The sequence below is a fragment of the Narcine bancroftii genome, chromosome 8 (assembly GCF_036971445.1).
Source record: "Narcine bancroftii isolate sNarBan1 chromosome 8, sNarBan1.hap1, whole genome shotgun sequence".
Lineage (NCBI taxonomy): Eukaryota > Metazoa > Chordata > Chondrichthyes > Torpediniformes > Narcinidae > Narcine > Narcine bancroftii.
In genome coordinates this window covers 66,086,485-66,103,379 of record NC_091476.1, presented here as the reverse complement: position 1 = coordinate 66,103,379, position 16,895 = coordinate 66,086,485, and the positions used below count along the sequence as shown (strand labels likewise).

Sequence of the window (16,895 nt, the reverse complement as noted above, 5' to 3'; positions counted from 1 at the left end):
TCTGCCCCGTGACCCTGGGGTTAGAGAGAAGGGGGAATCAGCTAGGGTTCCTACCCAGTGACCCCGGGGTTAGAGAGAGGGGAGAATCAGCCAGGGTTCCTGCCCAGTGACCCTGGAGTTAGAGAGAGGGGAGAACCCAGGTCTCTCTGTCTAACTACAGGGCCACATCTCAGACAACAGGTGAGTGGGTTCGGGGGCTGGAGGGGCAGCTCCTCCCCTCCCAGACCTATTTACATTTGCCTCATGACTCTGTTGAGGAAGACCCCGTCGACGAGCTTGAGGTAGTCGCTGTGACCATCCCTGTGGTGGGAGGACCCCGGCTCTGGGGCACACGTCTCCTCGCTGTCCCCGAGCTCCAGCGAGGAGCCGAGGGTCTTCACCTGCACAGAGAAGATCCAGATATGAGAGGCCCAGGATGAGAGGGTCTGAGGGGGAGAGGGTCTGATGGGAGGGAAAGGGGGTCTGGGGGGAGAGAGAAGGTCTGGGCGGGAGAGAGAAGGTCTGGGCGGGAGAGAGAAGGTGTGGGGGGGAGAGAGAAGGTCTGGGGGGTTAGAGAGGGTCGGGGGGGAGAGAGAGGGTCAAAGGGAGAGAGAGAGTGTTGGGGGAGAGAAGGTCGGGGGGGTGAGGGTTGGGGGGGAGAGAGAGGGTCGAGGGGGCAGAGAGAGGGTTGGGGGGCAGAGAGAGGATCCGGGGGCAGAGAGAGGATCCGGGGGCAGAGAGAGGATCCGGGGGGCAGAGAGAGGATCCGGGGGGCAGAGAGAGGATCTGGGAGGTAGAGAGAGGATCCGGGGGGCAGAGAGAGGATCCGGGGGGCAGAGAGAGGATCCGGGGGGCAGAGAGAGGGTCCGGGGGGGTAGAGAGAGGGTCTGGGGGGGGAAGAGAGCGGGTCCGGGGGGGAGAAGAGAGAGCGTTCGGAGGGAGAGGGTCTGATTGGGGGTGGGGAGAGTGTCCGATGGAGGGGGGGGAGAGGATCCGATGGAGGAGAGAGAGGATCTGAGGTTGAGAGAGAGGGTCCTGTGGGGGGAAGAGAGAGGGTCTAGAATGGCAGAGAGAGGGTCCGGGGGGGAGAGGGTCCGATGGGGGGGGGAGAGAGGATCCGATGGGAGGGGTTCAGGGGGGGAGAGAGAGAGAGAGAGTGAGGGTCTGAGGGGGAGATGGTCCATGGGGGGGTGGGGAGAGAGGGTCGGGGGGCAGAGAGAGAGTCCGGGTGAAAAGAGAGGGTCCGGTGGGGGGAGAGATGGTCCGGGGGAGAGTGAGGGTCTGGGTTGGGAAGGATCCGAGGGCCCACATGGAGTAGCTGGGGGTGGCTGGCAGAATGACCTCCAGCCATAGACCAACAGAGGTTTCCCCCCTTCCTTCCTTCTCCCCACTCCCTCCTCCTTCTCCTCCTCCACCCTTTCTCCCTCTCCTCTCCCCTCCACTCGCCTGTTTAGCTCTCCCTCGTCCGACCTCTGACCCCCTCCCTGCCTCTTTCCATCCTTCCCCAACCCCTGATCCCATCTCACTCCAAGCCCAAACCCTGAACCACTGTTATCTCTTTGATCCCTCCACCCCCGTCTCTTCCTCTGAACCCTCTCTTTCTCCAGCACCTCCCTTCCCCTCTCTCCGACTCACCCTTTTCTCCCTCTTCTTTTTTAGTCCTCTCTCACCCCCTCACCCCTCTCTTTTTATCCCCTTTTCTCTCTCTAACCCCCATTTTCTCTCTCTGACCCTCCCCATCCTCTCCTCCCCTGACACTACTCTCTCTCTCTCTCTCTCTCTCTCTCTCTCCAGCCCCCTGCCCCTCTGATTCAGACAGTGCTGGGTTCTCAAGCTCAAGGGTGTGTGTGTGTGTGTGTGTGTTCGTGTGTGATTGTGTTCCTGTCTGTGTTCATGTGTGCATGATCATGTGCATTAATGCACGTGTATGCAACTACGCACATTCACATTTGTGCACACGCACCTCCACGCAGGTGTGCATCTGCAGGCCCTACACCCGTCTCCCCAAGGTTCACCCTTCAGATGCTCCAGTGCAGGGCCCGCGAGTGCAAACTGCTCCCCAGAGCATTGGTGAGGGAGGGGGGGGGGTGGGGGGTGTGCAGAATTGGGGGAGGTGGGGAAAGGGGAGGAATACAAAATGGAAAAGGATGATTGGCTGGTCGGCCGGGAGAGCAGCCTGTTTCCGTGGTGTGACGCCCCCGCCAACGTCACAAGAAATGAGAGGCTGGTGACTCACTCACACCCTCCACCGAGTTCGCATGGGCCGACTTCCTGTGAAAGATTCCACGGCTCAGCACCGCCTGGAGTGTGGAGAGGGTGGTCCGCAGGGAAAGGAGCCTCAGGGGTGGGTGGTCCGCAGGGAAAGGAACCTCAGGGGTGGGTGGTCCGCAGGGAAAGGAACCTCAGGGCTGCACTGATGGCGTGTACGGGCCCAGGCAATGAATCAGAATTGGACAGGCGGATAAATAATCTCTCCCTTCCCCCATCATCATCTCCCTTCCCCACCACTATTTCCCCTGGGGAGATGTTAGCCAGTCCCAGAAGATCCCTGAAGGGAGGGGAGACGTCAGGGGTGGTGCATGCCAGGGGTGGGTGGTGAAAGCTGGTTACAGGACGGGCACTTAAAGGCCTCTCTCTCAGAAACAGGTATGACGGAAGGGTTATGTGGTGGGTCAGCACAACCACGTGGGCCGAAGGGCCATGCTCTAAGGGAAGGGAACCGCTCAGTTCATCAAACCTATGCTGCCATTCAACGCTGACTTTCTCCAGACCTCAACTCATCAACTCCTCCAGTTCCTGGCGCCATCTCCACCCAACGACCCATCTCGCATCAAAATTCCCAGTTCCAGTCCAACAGTTTAAACTCAATTCCTCTCGTGAATAATAATTAGCAATCAAATTAATGTTCCGGCTGAACACACACACACAGAGCAGGAGTTCCAGCTTCAATCGCTCGTCTAGTCCAAGTGGCCCCAAACACATGGTCAACTCCGAATTCTAACCCACTTTAGACTTTGGTCAGGGTGGGGGGAGGTAGGGATGGAGAGAGTAGGGGGACAGGGCAAAGAGAGGGAGAAGAGAGGGAGAGGAGAGAGGAGGAAGAGAGGTGAAGGAGAAGAGGGGAGAGGGAGACAGGAGTGGAGGGATGCAGGAGGGGGGAGGAGGGAGGGGAGAGGAAAGGATGAGAAAGGGAGAGGAGGAATGGGGAGAGGAAGGGAGTAGAGAGGGGGAGAGGGGAGGAGGGGGAGAGGGGAGGAGGGGGAGAGGGGAGGAGGGGGAGAGGGGGAGAGGGGAGGAGGGGGAGAGGGGAGGAGGGGGAGAGGGGAGGAGGGGGAGAGGGGAGGAGGGGGAGAGGGGAGGAGGGGGAGAGGGGAGGAGGGGGAGAGGGGAGGAGGGGGAGAGGGGAGGAGGGGGAGAGGGGAGGAGGGGGAGAGGGGAGGAGGGGGAGAGGGGAGGAGGGGGAGAGGGGAGGAGGGGGAGAGGGGAGGAGGGGGAGAGGGGAGGAGGGGGAGAGGGGAGGAGGGGGAGAGGGGAGGAGGGGGAGAGGGGAGGAGGGGGAGAGGGGAGGAGGGGGAGAGGGGAGGAGGGGGAGAGGGGAGGAGGGGGAGAGGGGAGGAGGGGGAGAGGGGAGGAGGGGGAGAGGGGAGGAGGGGGAGAGGGGAGGAGGGGGAGAGGGGAGGAGGGGGGGAGGGGGAGGGGGGGAGGGGGGGAGGGGGGGAGGGGGGGAGGGGAGGAGGGGGGGAGGGGAGGAGGGGGGGGAGGGGGGGGAGGGGGGGAGGGGGGGAGGGGGGGGAGGGGAGGAGGGGGGGGAGGGGGGGAGGGGGGGAGGGGGGGAGGGGGGGAGGGGGGGAGGGGGGGAGGGGGGGAGGGGGGGAGGGGAGGAGGGGGGAGGGGAGGAGGGGGAGAGGGGAGGAGGGGGAGAGGGGAGGAGGGGGAGAGGGGAGGAGGGGGAGAGGGGAGGAGGGGGAGAGGGGAGGAGGGGGAGAGGGGAGGAGGGGGAGAGGGGAGGAGGGGGAGAGGGGAGGAGGGGGAGAGGGGAGGAGGGGGAGAGGGGAGGAGGGGGAGAGGGGAGGAGGGGGAGAGGGGAGGAGGGGGAGAGGGGAGGAGGGGGAGAGGGGAGGAGGGGGAGAGGGGAGGAGGGGGAGAGGGGAGGAGGGGGAGAGGGGAGGAGGGGGAGAGGGGAGGAGGGGGAGAGGGGAGGAGGGGGAGAGGGGAGGAGGGGGAGAGGGGAGGAGGGGGAGAGGGGAGGATGAGAAAGGGAGAGGAGGAATGGGAGAGGAAGGGAGTAGAGAGGGGAAGAGGGGAGGGGTGGGGAGGGGAGGAGGGGGAGAGGGGAGGAGGGGGAGAGGGGAGGAGGGGGAGAGGGGGGAGGGGGAGAGGGGGGGAGGGGGAGAGGGGGGGAGGGGGAGAGGGGGGGAGGGGGAGAGGGGGGGAGGGGGAGAGGGGGGGAGGGGGAGAGGGGGGGAGGGGGAGAGGGGGGGAGGGGGAGAGGGGGGGAGGGGGAGAGGGGGGGAGGGGGAGAGGGGGGGAGGGGGGAGGGGGGAGGGGGGGAGGGGGGAGGGGGGGAGGGGGAGAGGGGGGGAGGGGGGAGGGGGGAGAGGGGGGGAGGGGGAGAGGGGGGGAGGGGGAGAGGGGGGGAGGGGGGGGAGGGGGGAGGGGGAGAGGGGGGGAGGGGGAGGGGAGAGGGGGGGAGGGGGGGAGGGGAGAGGGGGAGAGGGGGGGAGGGGGAGAGGGGAGGAGAGGGAGGGAATGGAATGGAGCCTCTTACCCAGGTCACCAGGGCGCTCGCCATGAAGCGCTGCAGACTCTGGCTGAGATGCGTCCCGGACCGGAGGAAGGAGGAGCGCCTCCGGACGCTAAAGAATCGGCCGCTGATGTCCATGCCCGCGGGTGTGGGCCGGTGCTGAGTGAGGGAAGGGAGGGTGAGTTTAGGGTCGGCTTCGAGCTGCCGGGCGGCCACTGGACATCGCGGGGCCGTCGCTGCGCAGAGAAGGGGAGGGAGGAGAGTTCGTCCTACGCTCAAACTTCCGCATCGGGTGTGCGGGGTAGGAGGGGGCTCCTTCGCGGGCCAAGGGTATTCTCCCGAGGGCAGGAGGCAACCTTAGCGGCAAGAGGGCTTCCGCCAGGGGTCGGGACACAATGGCGGGAATCCTGGGAGAGAGGGGCCGAGAGGGCGGGGGTGGGGGGAGCATTGAGAGGGAATCCAGATTTAATTTCAAGTCCAAGTTCAAGCTCAGATCTTGGTTCAAACTCAAGTCTGGGTTTAAACTCAGATCCTGGACTTGAGGAAAGCAGAGAGGAATAGTGAAAGAGAGAGAAAGATAAGGAGAGAGGAGCTGGTGGATAGAGGGATTGTGAAAGAGAGAGAGAAAAACAAGGAGAGGAGAACTAGTGAAAGAGAGAGAAAATAGGGGAGGGGAGCTGGAGGATAGCGGGATAGTGAAAGAGAGAGGGAGAGGGACAAGGGGAAGGGAACTGGAGAATAGAGGGAAAGAGAGAGAGACAAGGGGAGGGGAGCTGGAGGATATAGGGATTGTGAAAGAGTGAGAGAGAGACAAGGGAGAGAAACTGGAGGATAGAGGGATAGTGAGAAAGGGAGAAAGACAAGGGGAGGGGAGTCAGAGGACAGGGATAGTGAAAAAGAGAGAGGTGAGTGGAACTGGAGGATAGATGGATAGTAAAAGAGAGAGACAAGGGGAGATGGAGGATAGAGGGATAGTGAATGAAAGTGAGACAAGGGGAGGGATGCTGGAGGATAAAGGGATCGTGAAAGAGACAGAATGGGAGGGGAGCTGGAGGAAAGGAGAGAGGGATAGTGAAAGAGAGAGAGAAAATAGGGGAGGGCGTAAATGGAAACTGGTCATTTTTTTTTTCAAATTTTATTTAAAAGATTTTTTTAAAAACATAATACAATCAAATAACAGCAAGAAATTTTTAGATACATAAAGAAAAACCCTCCCAGCCCTTCAGCCAGCTCACTTAAGGGGAGCCAAATACAAAAACAAACCAGAATGTATAGAATATTTCAAAGTATTTTCCAAATAAGAAGACCACATATTAACAAAGAAGGAATAATGATCATGCAAATAACATGTAATTTTTTCCAACAGAATACAAGCTCTGAATTCATTATGCCAACATGCTATATTAACGTACTATATGCAAAGGAGGAAAAACCCAACACCCAACCCCAACCAACCAATTTTCCCTTGCAACCGCTGCAATCGTGTCTGCCTGTCCCGCATTGGACTTGTCAGCCACAAACGAGCCTGCAGCTGACGTGGACTTTTTACCCCCTCCATAAATCTTCGTCCGCGAAGCCAAGCCAAAGAGATATACTTTCCAAGTACTAGCTACACATTTTCGTGCTACAGATAATGCTAAACGTACAAATGCAATTTAAAATTTATCTAACCCCAATCCCTTCAATGAAACCATGTATCCCAACAAAAAAATCAATGGGTGTAGTGGTACTTTAATCTTAAATAATTTTTCCAAGACCAATCTAATTCCTTCCCAAAATGGTTGTAATTTAACACAAGACCAAACAGCATGTAAAAAAGTTCCAGTATATAGTCCACATCAAAAACAAAGTCCAAATTGCTAAACCCATATTTTTTCAATTTCTCTGGAGTCAAATATAACTGATGTAAAAAATTATAAATAACCATTCCATATCTTACATTCGTCAATTTAGTTACACTGTCGTGACACATAACCTCCCAATTGTCTTCAGGAAAAAAAGTTAAATCACTTTCCCATTTAAGCCTAGATTTCTCCCATTCCGATTTATCCATACTATCATGTGTACTGACAATAACCACACCAGCAGTGCGAGTATAAGACACCTTTAATAAACTAATATGTACACTAAGAGGTCTTCTCTCTCTACAAGACAAACCTGGAAGGCTAGACTGAAGCTCTGGACTGCTTTATATACAAGGTCACCAGGTTGACCTCTGGTGACCTAGTGGTGTAATTACATATCACATCTTGTAACAATTGATATATATATCCGAAATATAACTTTTCTTTGGTATAGAGGAAATCAAAGACTCAAATTTCATCAACACAGGTAAATTCATATCTTTACCATAATTATCTTTTATCAAAGCTCTGAATTGATAGTACACAAATAAAGAATTTATCAAATTTCTCCTTCAGTCGGTTGAAGGAGAGAAACTGGCCTTCTTCAAAACAGTCCTGACCTATCTTAATACCCTTAAAATTCCATCTCCTTAAATGATTATTAAACATTGAAAAGGGAATAAGCTGATTATGTTATAATGGAGTTTGAATTGATAAGTTTACCCTTCGATCCAAAAACCATATTTCTTTTAACCTATATCTTTAACAAGTGTTTTAATACCGGCATATTACATTTCTGCAAAAAATTCATATTCCATTTAAATATAGACAGATATACTTCAACTTCAGAAATACAAGCCATTTCCACCTTCGCCCAACTCGGGGGTTGGTCCATATCCATCAATCTACTCACAAATTTCAACTGAGCTGCTTCATAATAATTTTGAAAATGAGATAATTGAAGACCACCCAATGCATATTTCCATGTAAGTTTATGTAAAGCTACTCGTGCTAATTTCCCCTTCCATAAAAATTCCTGTATCGCTCTATTCAAATCCTGAAAGAAACTCTTTGAAAGTAAACAAGGTATCGACTGAAACAAATATTGGATTTGAGGAAAAATATTCATTTTACTCGATCAATTAATGTTAACAGAAGTTCTTTCCATTTAATCAAATCCATTTTAATCCTTTTTAATAAAGGAACATAATTTAATTTATATAAAGATTGGTCATCTCCATTTACTATTACTCTTAGAGATTTAATTCTATCTGACCATTTTAATTATATAATATTTTTATATTCTGAATAATCTCCTTCCCCGACTGGTAATATTTCACTCTTATCCCAATTTACCTTGTATCCAGATAACTCCCCAAATTTCAGCAAGCAATCTTGCAAATATTTCAAAGACTGCTCCGGTTCTGTCAAATAGACCAACACATCATCTGCAAATAAATTAATCTTATATTCATCATCTGCAATTCTCATCCCTTTAATCTTATCATTCTGTCGTATTGTCTGAGTTAACAGTTCAATAGCCAATGCAAACAAGGCTGGTGATAATGGACAACCTTGCCGAGTCAACCACGTTAATTTAAATGGTAAAGAAGTTTGACCATTTGTCACCCTAGCAATTGGGTTTTTATATAAAGCTTTAACTCAACCAATAAAATAAGGGTCAAAATTAAACTTCTCTAACACCTTAAATAAAAAATTCCATTCAACCCTATCAAAAGCTTTCCACATTCAGTGCAACCACCATTGAGTTGTTGGGTTGCTGTCTAGATGCATTGACCAATGTGATCAATCTAAGAATGTTATCAGACGGATTTGTATTCTTAATAAAACCTGTTTGATCTACATATATCAACTGAGGTAAATATTTAACAAGTCTATTCGTTAATACTTTCGCCATAATTTTATAATCTACATTTAGTAAAGAAATAGGCCTATATGAAGATACTTTCAATGGATCCCTATCTTTCTTTAAAATCACAGTAATTATTGCATTTGAACAAGATTCCGGTAACACCTAATCCTCAGTTATTTGCTGTAGAACATCTCCAAATTCAGAGGATAAATCTTTAGTGAATTCAGCTGAAAATCCATCATTCCTCTGTGACTTTCCATTCGGCATCTCTTGTATAGCTTCTTTAATCTCAAAATCTGTAAATGGAGCTTCTAATTCCCTAACCTCCTCCTCCCCTAAAACAGGTAAATTTAATTTAGATAAATAAGAATCAATAGAACCAGCTTCCTGCTTTCCCTCAGAATTGTTGATAAAATAAATAAAACTGGTCATTAGTTTTCTGAGGTTTATAGGTAACTCTTTTTTTCTTTGGCTTGGCTTCGTGGACGAAGATTTATGGAGGGGGTAAATGTCCATGTCAGCTGCAGGCTCGTTTGTGGCTGACAAGTCCGACACGGTGGCAGCGGTTGCAGGGTAAAATTGGTTGGTTGGGGTTGGGCTCTGTGGTCTTCTTCAAAGGAGATTGCTGCCCGCCGAACTGTGAGGCGCCAAGATGCACGGTTTGAGGCGATATCAGCCCACTGGCGGTGGTCAATGTGGCAGGCACCAAGAGATTTCTTTAGGCAGTCCTTGTACCTCTTCTTTGGTGCACCTCTGTCATGGTAACTATTGAATTCTTTTTAACACCATTAATAATTTGCAATGTCTATTCTGTAGTTTACTGAGGAGAAGTTTATTTTTTATTTTTTGCTTTTGTGGTATTTTTATGTAGGGGAGGGTTTAGAATATTTAGGGAATTAGAAAGGGGAGTAATATTTTATAGTAGAGTTTTTACTGAAATGTCTAATTTGAACTTTGCAACTTTTAATGTCTAGGGATTGAATAATTCTATTAAGCATAAACGGGTATTGGCTTTTATTAAAAAAATGAAAGTCGATATTGCTTTTTTGCAAGGGACACATTTGACTGAAAAAGAACAAATGAAATTGAAGAGAGATTGGGTTGGTCGTGTATTTTCTTATTCTTTTAATTCCAAGGTGAGAGGTGCAGCGATCTTAATTCATAAGAAATTACTGTTTGAATTAGAATCCTTTGAGGGTAATGCAGGGAGGGTTTTTGAGGTTGAATTATAAAATTATTGCTGAATCATGGACTTTGTTAAATATCTATGGATCTAATGTGGATGATGAAAGGTTTATGTCAGAGGCTTTTTTCTTGTTAAATCAGGGCAAGGAAAATATTTTGGTTGGGGAGATTTTAATTGTGTTTTAGATCCTTTGTTGGATAGGTCTCCGAAAAGTATAGGAAAATCAAAGACGGCAATACAAATAGGGGCCTTGATGAAAGATTTAAATTTAATTGATATTTGGAGGAGAGTAAATCCTACAAAGATTTCTCTTTTCATTCATTTAGGCATGGTTCATTTTCTAGAATAGATTTTTTTTGGTATTGGCACATTTACAAGGTAGAGTACACCAAGCCGAATATAAAAGCCAGTCATATCGGATCATTCTATGTTGTTTTTCTCTTGTGCAAGTCCGGAAGTGGTGCAATTGTCTTATAGATGGCAGCTTAATACAGAATTTGTTACTTTTGTTAAGGAACAGATTGCTTTATTATTGGCTGAGAATATTAATACAGTAAGTAGTACTTTTGTATTATGGGACGCTTTGAAAGCATATTTGCGTGGGCAAATTATTAGTTATACTACAAAAGTTTTAAAAAACCAATACATGGCGGAAAGCTTAACATTGGAGAAATAAATTACTGAGTTGGAAAAGGAATTTCAGAAAGGTGTCACAGAAGATAAAAAGGCAGTTTTAGTGAAGCTGAAACTACGTTATAAAACACGACAAACCTAACGTTATTATGAATTAGGTGAGAGGGCGCATAAGGTGTTAGATGGCAAACTGATCATTGTTAATGCCCATCCGATCGGCGTGTCCAGACAGAACAAGAGATGTTTTTCTGAAACGTTTATTTCATTTGACATAAGCATTGAAACCTGGACATCAATGTTCTTGTTCCGAACACTGAAGATTAATACATAGTGATTTTAAAAAGTTTTTGTCGCCAATAGAAAGAAAAGAGAACATCTGGATATTATTTAAGCAAAAACTTACTTGAAACCTAACCTATCTTCATTTTAGGAGTCGGACGATTCTGGTTGGGCAATTACAACCTAATTCCTGCAGTTTGAAAACACGGTTCCCAAATCTTTTGAAATATTGTACATTTATTCCGTAAGTTGTATGTCATCTTCTCAAGTGGTTTACAATGACCTATTTCCCAATGGCCCAGGTCTGGCTTCCACGTGACTGCCACACATTCTCCAGCTACCGCTAGGGCAATTTCAATTCTACGTCAAAAATACTTCCTGGTAAATAAATTCTTTTTGATTTTTATTAAATTTCAATTCTATGTCAAAAATACTTCCTGGTAAATAAATTCTTTTTGATTTTTATTAAATTTCAATTCTGCGTCAAAGAATATTTCCAGGTAAATAAATATTTGGGTCCTGGGGAAACGTAACTTTTGTAACTCTTTCCAAAAATAAACCCAGCTCCGTCCAAAAGGGGGTCTTAACTTTAAACGTCCCCATGTAAAAAAGGTGCCCATCCTTTTATCCCAAAATGGGATGTGTTCCCGAAACCCAGCAGCAGTAGAAATTCACCAAGACAAACAAAAGTTGTTTTCAGTGATCTTTGAATATGAAAGGCCCGAGGGATTGTGGTTTTGAGGGGCAACAGGTGGAAGAACTCGGACGATGAGGTGCAGAGCCGGGCCCGTTCGGCTTGAGCAGTATTTGAAATTAAATCTGCTTTGAAGTGTTTGTTTGTGACCTACACTAAAAAAAATCTGCCCAAAATCATATCTCTATACAATAAAAAAACATGACGTACTCTGTCACACATCTAAAACATTTATCTGAAAGATTAGAATTTAATCAAATCCAGTTAATTTCTGTGGAGTAAGATGGAGTTGATGTGAAATATTATATTGCATTAATTGTTAGTCACACTATCCTGACAAAGTTCTCCTCTGCACATAATTGAGGGACAGACCATCGGCCCCGCGACAGATTAGCCAACCGCCCCGTCCCCACCCCTCCTCCATACCCAAAGCCTTGAAACACCCTGAATTTGTTTTCGTCCACAGGGGCGGTCACCTCCCACCCCTACCACGACTGTAGGAAGGGCCCTTAAGAGGTCATCCAATGAAGGTGAAGAGGGGTGACTTTTCACCATTGACCACTTGAAATCTGGGCCTAAATTATCTCTTAAATACGCCTTTAATTGATAATGATAACAAGGTGCTGTTCCCCCCTAATGTGCGGGTGGTCTCAGGTTGGCCCATGCCAAACTTTGACGGGGGTTGTTGGGAACGAGTAAGGCAGGATATTCATCAGGGTCAACAGGAACTTTGTGGAATAGGAGGCTCGACAATGCCAGCAGGTGGCGCTGCAGGCCAACCAGTCGGCGAGGTCCAACCTGCGCTTGAACGAGCATTTTTAAAAATTTTTCACACTATAAACCACATTGATCAAGATACATACATTTTCCTTTTCAAATATATACAGTGTCGTTTTCTCCCCCCTCCCTCTTCCCATCCCACCCTCCCTACCTCCCCTCCCATTCATTTAAAGTTCAGAATCTAAGATACATTAAACCCGTCAAACAATGTTGTCACTCAATAAAAATAAACAAGAAATTCCACTGAGTCAGTTCTTTTCATTCCCTTCTCCTTCTCTCATTTTAGGTGGTAGATGTCTCCGGTAGGTTTTCTCCATTGTGTTTCATCTATGGCTCCCATATTTGTTCAAATATTTCAATATTATTTCTTAAATTATATGTTATTTTTTTCTAATGGAATACACTTATTCATTTCTATATACCATTGTTGTATTCTCAAGTTATCTTCTAATTTCCAGGCTGACATAATACATTTTTTTGCTACAGCTAGGGCTATCCTAACAAATCTTTTTTGTGCACCATCCAAATCAAGTCCAAATTCTTTGTTTTTTATGTTACTTAGGAGGAAGATCTCTGTGTTTTTTGGTATATTGCTTTTTGTGATTTTATTTAATATCTGGTTTAGATCTTCCCAAAATTTTTTCACTTTCTCACATGTCCAGATTGCATGAATTGTTGTTCCCATTTCCTTTTTACAGCGAAAACATCTGTCAGATACTGTTGGGTCCCATTTATTTAACTTTTGAGGTGTAATATATAGCCTATGTATCCAGTTATATTGTATCATACGTAACCTTGTATTTATTGTATTTCTCATAGTTCCTGAGCATAACTTCTCCCATGTTTCCTTCTTTATCGTTATGTTTAGATCTTGTCCCATTTTTGTTTAGTTTTACCATTTGTTTCCTCATTCTCATTTTCTTGCAGTTTAATATACATATTTGTTATAAATCTTTTGATTATCATTGTATCTGTAATCACATATTCAAGGTTACTTCCCTCTGGCAAACTCAAACTGCTTCCTAATTTATCCTTCAAGTAGGATCTCAATTGGTAATATGCCAGCGCTGCATTTTGAGTTATATTGTACTTATATTTCATTTGTTCAAAGGATAAGAATCTATTTCCTGAAAAACAATTTTCTATTCTTTTAATCCCTTTTTTTCCCCATTCTCTAAAGAAAAGATTATCTATTGTAAAAGGGAGTAACTTGTTTTGCATCAATATTAGTTTTGGTAATTGATAATTTGTTTTATTTCTTTCTACATGAATCTTCTTCCAAATATTGAGGAGATGATGTAATACTGGAGAACTTCTATGTTGTACCAATTTTTCATCCCATTTATATAATATGTGTTCAGGTATCTTTTCCCCTATTTTATCTAATTCTAATCTCATCCAATCTGGCTTTTCCCTTGTTTGATAAAAATCTGATAGGTATCTTAATTGTGCGGCTCTATAAAAATTTTTAAAGTTTGGCAGTTGTAAGCCTCCTTGTTTATACCATTCTGTTAATTTATCTAGTGCTATTCTCGGTTTCCACCCCTTTCCATAAAAATTTCCTTATTATTTTCTTTAAATCCTTGAAGAATTTCTCCGTCAAGTGTATTGGCAATGCCTGAAATAGGTATTGTATCATTGGGAAAATGTTCATTTTAATACAGTTTATCCTTCCTATTAGTGTTATTGGTAAGTCTTTCCAATGCTCTAAGTCGTCCTGTAATTTTTTACAGGATAATAATTGAGTTTATATAGATGGCCGAGGTTTTTATTTATTTGTATACCTAGGTATCTTATTGCTTGCATTTGCCATCTGAATGGTGATTCTTTCTTAAATTTTGAGAAATCCGCATTATTCATTGGCATTGCTTCACTTTTATTTGCGTTAATCTTGTATCCCGACACTTCTCCATATTCCTTCAATTTCTTATATAGTTCTTTTATTGATATTTCTGGTTCTGTTACGTATACTATAACGTCATCTGCAAATAAACTGATTTTATATTCCTTGTCTTTTATTTTTATCCCTTTTATTTTATTTTCTGTTCTTATCAGGTCTGCTAATGGTTCTATGGCTTATGCGAACAATAAGGGCGATAGTGGGCATCCCTGCCTTGTTAATTTGCTTAAGTTAAATTGTTTTGATATATATCCATTTACTGTCACTTTTGCCAATTGCCCCTTATATAATGCTTTAATCCAATTAATATATTTCTCTGGTAAACTGAATTTTTGTAGTACTTTGAATAAATAATTCCATTCTACTCTGTCAAAGGCCTTCTCTGTGTCTAAAGCAACTGCTACTATTGGAGCTTTATTTCCTTCTACTGCATGAATTAAGCTAATAAATTTATAAATATTGTCTGTTGTTCGTCTTTTTTTAATAAATCCATTTTGGTCTAGATTTACTATTTTTGGTACATAGTCGGCTAATCTGTTTGCTAATAGTTTAGCTATTATCTTATAATCTGTGTTAAGTAAATATATTGGTCTATATGACGCTGGTGCGAGTGGATCTTTCCCTGTCTTTGGTATTACTGTAATTATTGCTGTTTTGCATCAATCTGGTAAGCTTTGTGTTTTATCAATCTGGTTGATTACTTCCAGGAGGGGAGGAATTAATAAATCTTTAAATGTTTTATAGAATTCTATTGGGAATCCATCCTCTCCTGGTGTTTTATTATTCGGTAGTTTTTTTATTATCTCTTGTATTTCTACTATTTCAAATGGTTCTGTTAATTTATTTTGTTCCTCTATTTGTAATTTTGGTAGTTCAATTTTAGTTAAAAATTCATCTATTTTGTCTTCTTTCCCTTCGTTTTCATTTTGGTATAATTGTTTGTAGAATTCTCTGAAGTTTTCATTAATCTCCGTTGGATTATATGTGATTTGTTTGTCTTTTTTCCTTGATGCCAATACCATTTTCTTAGCTTGTTCTGTCTTAAGCTGCCATGCTAGAATTTTGTGCGCTTTTTCCCCTAGTTCATAATATTTCTGTTTTGTCTTCATTATATTCTTCTCCACCTTATATGTTTGTAGTGTTTCATATTTTATTTTTTTATCTGCCAATTCTCTTCTTTTAGTTGTGTCTTCCTTCATTGCCAATTATTTTTCTATATTTGCTATTTCCCTTTCCAACTGCTCTGTTTCCTGATTGTAGTCCTTCTTCATCTTGGTTACATAACTTATTATTTGCCCTCTGATGAACACTTTCATTGCGTCCCATAGTATAAACTTATCTTTCACTGATTCTGTATTTATTTCAAAGTACATTTTAATTTGTCTTTCAATGAATTCTCTAAAATCCTGCCTTTTAAGTAGCATGGAGTTTAATCTCCATCTATACATTCTTGGAGGGATGTCCTCTAACTCTACTGTCAATATCAGGGGTGAGTGGTCCGATAATATTCTAGCTTTATATTCTGTTTTTCTTACTCTGTCTTGCATGCGAGCTGATAACAGGAATAGGTGTATTCTTGAGTATGTTTTATGTCTACCCAAATAATATGAATATTCCTTTTCCTTTGGGTGTTGTTTCCTCCATATATCCAAAAGTTGCATTTCTTCCATCGATTTAATTATAAATTTGGTTACTTTGTTCTTTCTGTTAATTTTTTTTCCCAGTTTTATCTGTCAGAAGTACAAATTCTCACAAATGAGTCTCTTTATGATCGGTGACACGACAAGCTTTATTCTCAAGTCTGCAGAGTTGGACTCAACTGGCTTCTCGCCAAGTCAAGCCCCGATACATACAGTGCATTGATTTTTATACCTTTTTTACTTGTCCTTCCCCTCCTCTTTAACACTGTTTTAATTGGTTAGTTTTTGCAAAATCATTCTAAGTACACTTGCATTTGTAATTATCATGTTAGTTACGTACACTGCGAACTCTGCACACACTAAATTCTGTTTTTCACTCTTTTATCAATCTTTGGCACCTACATGTCTCTTTGTGACCATGAAAGATCTCTGTTTGTTATAACATTGTCCAGCTGAACTTTTATGGTAAGCTTCCTGTCTATTCTGGCTTCCCCTTTTATGATTAATCATCAGATTTTAACTTAAGCCCTTTTTAACCTAAATTCTCTATCTATAACATTATCCATGTTTGAATCCAAATTAAGGTTGTAATCCCCTCCTATTAGTATGTTCCCTTGTGTGTCTGCTATCTTCAAAAAAATATCTTGCATAAATTTTTGATCTTCTTCGTTAGGTGAATATACATTGAGTAAATTCCAAAACTCCGAATATATCTGACATTTTATCATTACATATCTCCCTGCTGGATCTATTATTTCCTCTTCTATTTTAATTGGTACATTTTTACTGATTAATATAGCTACTCCTCTAGCTTTTGAATTATATGACGCTGCTGTTACATGTCCTATCCAATCTCTCTTTAATTTCTTGTGCTCCATTTCAGTTAAGTGTGTTTCTTGCACAAATGCTATATCAATTTTTTCTTTTTTCAGTAAATTTAGCAGTTTCTTCCTTTTGATTTGGTTATGTATTCCATTAATATTTAAAGTCATATAGTTCAACATAGCCATTTCATACTTTGTTTATCTTTCCTTTCCATTTTCTCATCATCACCTTTCCTTCTTATCCATTTCTGCTTTCTTGTTTTGAACATTTTATAAGACAACATTTCTAAAACATCAAACATTTCCCTTATTCTCCTATCTAAAATTTCTTTAACCCCACTATCCCCTCCCCTTCCTGAGTTGCCCTTTATCCCTTGTCAGGCAACCATATCTCCCCTCTCCATTTGGATTTGCGAATTCACTCGCAAGCGTCAACTGATTTCGCAGTGACCGTAACTCCTCCCCACCCAGCCCCCCCAGAAAAGATTTTAATTTTCATATATAACAAAGGTCACTCTC

The 16,895-nt window shown here is 44.4% G+C and overlaps 1 protein-coding gene across 10 annotated transcripts in view; it reads right to left on the bottom strand.

The window, feature by feature from the left end:
- LOC138740799 (girdin-like) overlaps positions 1-5,478 on the bottom strand; it is a 54,792-nt gene extending 49,314 nt beyond the window's left edge. For 2 of the 10 annotated variants that reach the window (XM_069893909.1, XM_069893911.1), the window contains exons 1-2: positions 4,748-5,478; positions 235-380 (exon numbers count right to left, since the gene is read on the bottom strand). In XM_069893909.1, the coding sequence (XP_069750010.1) occupies positions 235-380; positions 4,748-4,861 (260 nt within the window). In that variant the 5' untranslated portion in view covers positions 4,862-5,478. The remainder of the gene's footprint in view (positions 1-234; positions 381-4,747) is intronic. The other 8 variants (XM_069893910.1, XM_069893908.1, XM_069893905.1 and 5 more) reach the window with 6 other exon arrangements.
- Positions 5,479-16,895: the final 11,417 nt, after the last annotated feature.